The sequence below is a fragment of the Peromyscus eremicus genome, unplaced genomic scaffold (assembly GCF_949786415.1).
Source record: "Peromyscus eremicus unplaced genomic scaffold, PerEre_H2_v1 PerEre#2#chrX_unloc_1, whole genome shotgun sequence".
Lineage (NCBI taxonomy): Eukaryota > Metazoa > Chordata > Mammalia > Rodentia > Cricetidae > Peromyscus > Peromyscus eremicus.
In genome coordinates, this window is record NW_026734288.1 from 1,689,644 (window position 1) to 1,699,317 (window position 9,674).

The 9,674-nt window shown below is 35.3% G+C and overlaps 1 protein-coding gene across 1 annotated transcript; it reads right to left on the reverse strand.

The window, feature by feature from the left end:
• Nucleotides 1-6,208: 6,208 nt before the first annotated feature.
• On the reverse strand, nt 6,209-9,008 carry LOC131901007 (zinc finger protein 431-like). Its single transcript, XM_059252326.1, has 3 exons — nt 8,975-9,008; nt 8,710-8,770; nt 6,209-7,541 (listed from the first exon to the last, which is right to left on the reverse strand). The coding sequence occupies exons 1-3, from the start codon at nt 9,006-9,008 to the stop codon at nt 6,233-6,235; spliced, it is 1,404 nt and encodes a 467-aa protein (XP_059108309.1). The 3' UTR covers nt 6,209-6,232.
• Between the last annotated feature and the right edge of the window lie 666 nt (nt 9,009-9,674).

A 9,674-nucleotide genomic window follows, 5' to 3' on the forward strand; every position in this document is an offset into this window, starting at 1 on the left:
TCTGGAGAATAAGGACAGAACCCTACCATACTCCCTTAATGAGTTATTAAAAAATCAATGATAAAGTATTTTTATTGTTAGGAATAATAACTATTATTTGACATATTTGTAAGACAGTGGACTTTAAAGTAGGAAGGCTAAATTTGACGGAGGCCATCTTGTTACTGTAGCTAGGACCAGAGGCTGAGCCCTTGCTACCCTAAGCAGCCAGGCTCAGTCATTCATCTTTATTAATCCATTTATGTGAACCAAGTTATCCACTTGTAATGTGCCCACCTATAATTCCAGCACCCTGGAAAACAGTGGGCAGATCCCTCTGATGTCCTAGGATAACTTAATCAATAGAGAGAGTCCCACGGCAGACAGGGATTTATACTAATGAAAGGACCAAGCAGATGCCATAAAGGGCTGCTCAGTCTTCTCTCAGACATCAAGCCTCAATTTCAGTTTCCTGAGACTTGAGCAAGCAGTTTCTGGGAGGGCCAGGAACAAAAGACAGTCCTTGCAGTAGCTCCCTTTCTGCACATACTCTGACTGCTCAAAGTTCAGCCAGATGTTTACTTTCTGGGGCCCCTCACCAACTTAGAGTTATGTGCAGTACGTGCTTGGCCAGCCAGCCCCCATGGTGGCTCAAGGACAAAGCCTGGGACTTGTGCTGGACTGCCCCCAAAGTAATAAATTGTAACCACCAACCAGTAAATTCAAAGGTTACATACCCTCACCCAATTAAAAGAGAACAGAGATAAAAATAAACCAATCCGAGTTGCACCCGTGCAAAACTCCCCCAACCCCCCTGAAGGGCTTGTGGATTTTCCCTTTAAAAAGCTAGCCACACAAAGAAAAAGTAAGTTCCTCCTGGCCTCACGACTATGAGTGAGTGCTTTGGATCGAGCTTCCCTGCCCGCGGCTTGTAAACAAACAGAAATAAACCATGCTGTTGCATTCTGAACCTAAGGTCTGTGGTGAAGTCTTTGGGGTCCCAATCTGGGCATAAAACTAATACTACTTTTTAAAGCAAAAAAAGAAGGAAAAAAGAATCAAAAATCAAAAAGGACATTTTTAATGAACAATGAAAACATGATATTTATTCAGTTTTACTAATTATGTGATGAATTTATAAGATAACTATTCCATTCTTGTTGTCCTAAAAGGTTTAGATAGAAGGCAAAACATAAATAAAAATAAGTAATCTAATGAAGTCATATAATGAATTTTTCCATATCTAAAAGCTTCCCCCATTTTCAGGTCCTGCTCTCTCTCTAGCCATGCAGTCAGAGAAGGATTAAATGTTTCTTCAGTAGAGACATTTTTATTGTGAGGATTCAGTCTTTTCCCACAAGGAGATTTGCAGGAAAATTACAACTTCATGGGGTCTACTATTTCACTAGGTTTCAGTCAGAAGAAGTGATATAAATGACTCTTCAAAATGTGCTTCTTCCTGCCACGCACACAAATTACAGGGATGTCAGTGTGGAGATTGAAGCCCATTAAGTTCCAAGGAGGCATGCAAAGTGGGTCTGCAGAGTATTGTAACTGACAGGTACATGTTGTTGCCAAAAAAGGAGAGTAGAAGACCTGGAGGTGGCTAACCCACGACAGGTGAGTAGATAAATTGAGTGCAGTATGATCCAACTGGTTCCTGGGTTCCTTTTGTCTTTAACAAAAGTCCCTCCCTAACAATCCTTCCATATTTCACAGCTCTTGTAAATCCCTGACTACCCCACTCTTAGAATGTCTTCTGTTTAAATCTCAGGATCTCCTGACAACCTGGATACCATCTGAAGTCACCACAAAAAGGTTTCTAATTGAAGGTTTTGTGGCCATCATGAAAAGAGACAATGATCTTCACACAAATCAGTTTTTATGCCTGCAAGTTCTTTTCATCTCTTTACTGGAGGTATAAACTCCAGCAAGAGTACACCTGATATAAGCCCTTGTTGGCTTGCATTGTTGCTCATATATGACACTGGTGATAATCTTAGTATTCTGTCTTTGGTCAAGTGTTCAGCTGCTTTTTAAAAAGTTGTACTGTCAGTATCATTCCTAATCATTTTTGTACTCTTCCCTCTTTGTGTAGTTATTTAAGCTTGGAAAATTATTTAAGTATGCAATCTAAGTGAGTTAATGATTCTATCAGCCTGTGTCTCATCTTGATCATCAGGACTCAGGTGAAGCTGAATTTAAGATCACCCATTCATACCTTACTATTGTAATGAAATGTATATGTGGCTGAATAAATGGGTCAACACCTGTGAACATTGGCTGCTCATCCACAGAGGCCTGATTTTGATTCCTAACAATGAAGAGATAGCTCACAACTATCTGTAACTACAGACACTGGGGATCAGGCACTCTTGTAATCTTTACTGGTGCCAGGCATGGAATTTATATACACACTGGCAAAACTTATACAGCTAAATTAAATTCCATCATTTTGGAAATATATCCATGAAGAAAACACTTAAAAAAAAGTATGGACTCACATAGATATTTATCTCCCACCATTCGCATCTCTCATGCTCTAGGAAGCCAGAAGAATGCATCAGATCTCCTGGACCCGGAGATACAAGCCATCTGATATAGGTGCTAAGAACCAAACGTGGGTACCTAAGAACACTAATACTGAGCAAATTCTCCAGCTCCCAAACATGTGATTAAAATGCAAAAGACAAAAATGTCCCATTATTCCTGTCTTCTATCACTCAAAAGTGATAAAATTTCCAACTGCGTGGTTTTCAATGGATTCAATGGTTTTCTATACTTCTATAAAAGGACTTTCCACTTTGTATCATATTTTGATTATTAACAAAATTCCCTTGACATGAGTAAAGGTAACAAAAGTGTTGGTTGAAACCAGTCAGAGTCCAGTCAGATTATATCAAATTTCATAATTTGAGATTACTTTTTTTTTTTTGGAATTTTTCAGAGACATGGTATCTCTACATATCTTTGGCTGTCCTAGAACTCACTACGTGGACCAAGCTGAGGTCAAACAGAGAGTGATATGCCACTATCTCCCAAATTCTGAGATTACAGTCATGCAACTCTGAGCCCAACTGAGATTTATTTTTAAAATGACCTATCTTTGAATGAGAGAATTAAAAGTTAAATAAGATACAGGATGGAATCACTAATTTTTTGATGTGCCACATTACTTCTTGAAATTCTATAATAATAATTTAAACTAGAAAACCATTTCATATGTTCTCAATAACTGAATTAATTCATTTGCTTTTTTGATTTCATCAATTTATAAATGTTTGAGCTATGTTTGTGTGTATATCCTTTTGGCATGAGATGTATATGACAGTGTGAGGACAACTTATATATGTCTGTTATCCACTTATCCCATGCAAGCTCTAGAGATGAAAGCCAGGGAATCATTTGGTTGTCAGTGACTTCAATGACACTTGTTTGGGTTTTAAAATTATTTATGTATATGCTGGTCTGTGAGTATGTATATGCCATACCACAAATGTATAAATAAGAGAAAAATTTGTAGGAGTAATATGGGTTTCCTAGAGATTAAACTCAGGACATCAGTATTTGCAGCAACCATCTTTACTTTACTCACAGAAACTATTGTCTGACATTTATTTGGGTTCTGAGAAGGTGTTATGAACAAATGTTTGGTCCTCAGAATAAACTTACTCATTCCACATGCAAGAAAAATACAAAAACAAAGAAGATAACAAAATATAATTTTCATTAACAAATAGGATTATTCAGTTTCTCCTATTTTCCACTATATTTCAATAAAAAAATGTTTACAACCCCAAAAGACAATATTATACTGACTTAATGTTTCAACTACTCTTATTTGAGCATCAGTGAGACAGCTGTGTTAGAAATGTCTGTCTTGTGCAAGGCTGTGACCTCATCATGATCACCATATGAAGATGGACAAAAGTAGACTTCATAAAATTGTCTTCTATCCTCCACATTTGTCATGGCCTACATTACACACACACACGAAAAATTTTAAAGTAGATCTCATTGTTATTATATTATATGGCATCATTGGCTAATTCGCTTAGAAGGCAATACTTCAAGATGAAGTGCCAATTAAATTATTACATCTCTTTCAGAATGAAGAAAAATTTATTTGGATACATACATAAAGTATTTAATGTTTTTCATGTTCTCTATTAATTATTTTAACATTAATATCATTAAAATGTTTTGACAAAATAACCATCATTGTAAGTACATCATCTACCCTTGGACTTGTACAGGAGACTGACACATAAGAATTATGAATTCAAATATATCCATGAGTAATTACTGACATTAAAGCCAGGCTGAATTACACACATTTCAAGGAAATCTGTGAAAAATTATGAAAAATAAAATCAGGAAAAACAATCCACCACCCTTTCCGAGACATCCTTAATTGAAAAGGATGAACATATGCTGCCTGAGACTTAAATGAAAATGGACCACTTAGACAATGGCCATCACATTCTATACAATGCAGCAGATAAATACCTCTCAGGAGGTGAAAGCACAAAATAAGATGAGCAAAAGCCAGAGATAAATATAAGGATCACAAAATAAACTTCACAATTTGGATTTGCCACACATATCCCACACTTCAATATCTTCCTCAAATGTTGCAAAATAGAAGCCAAAATGTGGTGTTCACATCAGTGCTTAGTGAACTGGGTTCATAATTTACTTACTTAAAGGCTACAATGAAAAATACTTGAATCATTTTTTTCCTTGAAGCTGAAAACAACTGTGATGTCTAAAATTTTAACCAAATTGTTTATTTGAATATTTTTTCTTTTGTATGAGTTCCCCCCTATTTCCTGATATCAAGATGATATAAAAAAGATTTAACATATTCAGCGGGATAGAGAAATGGCCAAGCCTTCAACACAAGATCATTCCCTGGAGCATGGTTTGGTTTTTGATGACTTCTGGTAATTCCTGCTACAAGAAGCTCCAAAGGTCTATCCTTCTTGGAAACCAGAAGCACATACACACATAAAGACACACAGAAAATGCATGATTAAAATAAAAACAAATCTTTAAATTATTTTTCAATCATGAATGTTTGTATATTGTAATTCCTGAAACACAGGTGTTGAGGCTTCTAAAGGGTTACAGATTTTTCTCCATTATGAATTGGTTTATGTAACAGAAAGCAAGCATGCAGGCTTGAAGTCATATAAATCAATCATTTTCAGTCTATGATATCATTTGGGAAGAATTAAGAAATGCTGCCCTCTGGATGAAATATGTCACTGGGGGTTGGCCTGAGAATTTACATCTGCACACCATTTTCAAATTACATTTTCTGCTTATCCTCCAGGTATAAGATCTGAATTCTTAGCATCCTTCTTCAACTGCCATGTCTGACACTTTTTTCATTCCACTTTCACAGGGTTCATGTATTATTCTGGATCCAAGGACCAAATTAAACCCTTTTGTAAGTTCACTTAGACATGATGTTTTATCAAAAAAGAAGAAAAAGTAATAATAGAGATCTATGAAATTTTACACCTGGATTCATTATGTCGTGATATTGAAAAGAAATATAAAATCTAAAAGGTTACCTCATCATTTAAATTCATAGACCTTTTACCCATATGTTTGCAGGTGTAAACAAAATAAAGAGGGATATGATAGAGCCTGAAAAAATTATTGACATTTCAGGTATTTTTCTCTAGAATAAATAACCTCTTGTGTAATTGAATGTAAGTGTGTGTTGGCTAAAGATCATACCAATTAATATATATTTAGATTCCTTTGGTATGAGTTTTATCAGATCCTCAAAGTGTAGTGTAATTGGCTTTGAGAGACCAATTATACCCTAAAAGATTTAGCCATAAGATTACTCTCTATTATGACTAGGCTTTATCACATTAATTACATTCATAGTGATTCTCTCCAGTATGTTATTTTTAAATTTTTTTAAATTCAACTTCATTTTGTGTGCACTGGTATGAGGGTGTTGGATCCTCTGGAATTGGAGTTACAGATAGTTATGAGCTGCCATGTAGGTGCTGAGAATTGAACTACGGTCCTTTAGAAGAGCAGCCAGTGCTCTAAACCACTGAGCCATCTCTCCAGCCCCACGTATGTTCTTTTACGTATTTGAATTTAAAGATTACTGTGCTGTGAAAAGGCTTTACCACACTGATTACATTCATAGGGTTGCTCTCCAGTATGTGTTCTTTCATGTACTTGAAGAGAACTGTGATAAGCAATGGCTTTACCACATATTTTACCTTCTACATTCACAGGATTTCACTCTACTATGTGTTCTTTTATGTACATGAAGAGCACTCTGATAAGCAAAGGCTTTACCACATTGCTTACATTCATAGGGTTTCTCTCCAGTATGTGTTCTTTTATGCATTTGAAGTGTACTCTGAGAAGCAAAGGCTTTACCACATTGATTACATATATAGGGTTTCTCTCCAGTATGAGTTCTTTTATGTAATTTAAGAGCATTCTGAACAGCAAAGGCTTTACCACATTGATTACATCCATAGGGTTTCTCTCCAGTATGTGTTCTTTTATGACTTTGAAGATTACCTTTTTGTGCAAAGGCTTTACCACATTGATTGCATTCATATGGTTTCTCTCCAGTATGTGTTCTTTCATGCATTTGAAGTTGACTGTGTTGTGCAAAGGCTTTATCACACTGATTACATTTATAGGGTTTCTCTCCAGTGTGTGTTCTTTTGTGCTTTTTCCAGCTACTCTGGCATGCAAAGGCTTTACCACATTGATTACATTCATAGGGCTTCTCACCAGTATGTGTTCTTTTATGTACTTGAAAATGACTAGGACTAGAAAAGGCTTTACTACATTCATTACATTCATAGGGTCTCTCTCCTGTATGTCTTCTTTCATGCAATTGAAGAGAAGTATGATGAGCAAAGGCTTTATCACACTGCTTACATTCATAGGGTTTCTCTCCAGTATGTGTTCTTTTATGCGATTGAAGAGCACTATGTTGTGCAAAGGCTTTACCACATTCATTACATGCATAGGGTTTCTCTCCAGTATGTGTTCTTTTATGGACTTGAAGATGACTGTGGCGAGCAAAGGCTTTACTACATTCATTACATTCATAGGGTCTCTCTCCTGTATGTCTTCTTTTATGCATTTGAAGATTACTGTAATGGGCAAAGGCTTTACCACACTGATTACATTCACAGGATTTCTCTCCAGTATGTGTTCTTTTATGAACATGAAGAGTACTGTTACATGAAAAAGCTTTACCACGCTGATTACATTCATAGGGTTTCTCTCCAGTATGTGTTCTTTTATGGACTTGAAGATGATTGCGACATCCAAATGTTTCACCACATTGATTACATTTATAGGGTATTTCTCCAGTATGGGATCTTTCAAACCTTTGAGTACAACTGTGACATTCAAAGGCCTTATCGTATTGCCTACATTCATATGCTGTTTCTCCAGTATGTCTTCTTTCATGCTTTTTAAGATGATTGTGATATCCAAAGGCTTTACCATTTTGAGTATATTCAGAATGTTTCTCTGTAATATGACTTATTTCATGCCTGCAAGGATAATTGGCACATGTAAAAGCTTTCCCTCATTCATTACATTGTTGAATCTGTATATCTGCATGCATTAGTTTTACAATTTTCTATAAATGTAAAGAGGAATAAAATCTTAAGTTCTTAACAGTCTGTTTACACTCAAGTTGTTCCACTTCATTAAGAATTTTTTTTTTAATATTTGAAGATGCTTGTGAATCTAAAAGCCATTATACCCTGGCTCATATTTATGGTAGCTTTTTTTTTCTCTATTAGATTTTTCACATTATAGAAGAGAACTGGAAGAATTCAGACCTTTACCCCACTTATTTCATTGATACATTTTCCTATACTGTAAGTCATGTTACATTTGCAAAGTGAGCCAGGACAAACAGAAGCATTTACACATCCCCAGGACTCACGGGGATTATCTGCAGTGTGTTTGTTGATCTACACCCAATAAAGCTAGAAGACCAATTGTTTGTAAACTTGAATCATATTCAACAAGTTTACTCAAGAGGGAGACTACTACATAACTTCTAATTGTTCTGAGATGAAGAAACATACATTTCTTCTTTCCATATTCCTATGTTCATATGGCTGGTATCCAGAATGACAGATGATATACCTATTAAAGAAAGAATAACAACTAAAAGGTTTCCACATTTTATTTACAGTTGGATGTTCTGTTCCTCATCAATATGTGGTACAGGGTTTAAGGTTTCTCCACAACAACTGCCCCTTAACTCTTGATTCTATCTATCCAACTAAATAAACTTAGCAAAGACACACACACACAAAAAAAAACATATATGAGACACCTGTTTTACTATGGACTATTTTCCAATTAGAAGGTTTTGAACATACACTTAGCATATATTCAATTAGTATGCCTTTTATAATATAAACAGTATGAAACTAAATGGATTGTCATTGTGCAGCATAGCTCTGATGAAGCCAGGATTTAAAGGGCAATTTCTGTTAAGCCATTGATTCCTTTTCCTCTTTCTTAAAGGAATGACTTGCAAACACAATATATTTACGTGCCATTGAGGTACATGGCTTTGAGAGCATTTAATGATCATTAATGTTAAACTTATTATTTACATTGCTTCATTTCTTTGAAAATGACATATACATTAAAATATCTTCAGAGACACATTTATATCAGCTTGCACATGAAAATTACCTTCCATGTCTTTGAGAACTTTGACAATTCTCTTCAATGTGATGATCTTTCCACTTGTAGCCTAAAATATAGTATCAGGAAACATATGAAATACTATTGGAAATAGTGCAAAATTAAAGTTATTCACTTCAATGCTCCTTACAACCATGTTTGATTTCTCCACCTCATTCTCCCTTATTCTCAATCAAATTTACAGAAGAGCATAAATAACCAAGAAATAGGTTTCCTCTTCTTTTAAAACATGAAGGAAAATTTAAAGTATTACCTATAGTAGTGAGGTTTTTGTAAGTGTCCACCATCACATCTTTGTAGAGATTCTTTTGTGAAGAATCCAGCAAAGCCCATTCTTCCTCAGTGAAGTTAACATGCACATCATTATAGGTCACTGCATCCTAACAAATGCCATACATAAATGCATCATACATATGCATATGACAAAACACATGATACTGACAACATTGTAAATGCATGCTTCTTTGACAGAATAGTCATATAATTCTAGTGCTTCCCACACTTATTTTATAACACAGACATAATAATATAGTCATCAAGTCACATTAGAAAGGAACTAAATAAGAGGTTTACATCTAACAGTTCTGAACACTCTGAATGGGATATCATCTTGCAAGAGAAACACCTGTTAATGGACATAGAGAGACAAGCAAACCCATCATCAGTACTGAGTACACATCAGAGAAACTGTATGAATAATTATTAACTACAAAAGAGATGAGTAAACTCGGTGTATTGGCTCATACCATTAATCCCAGAACTGAGAAAAATAAGGCAGTTATATCTGACTCTGAAATGAAGGCTAGCCTATACTATCCAATCAGATCTAGGACAGCAAGATTTAAATATTAAGAACCTGTCTCCCCTGCCAAAATCAGTAACACAAACAAAACAAATAGGAAGAAATCAGAGGCTTTTTTAAGGAAAGTCCTACAAAGTATTATATATTCACT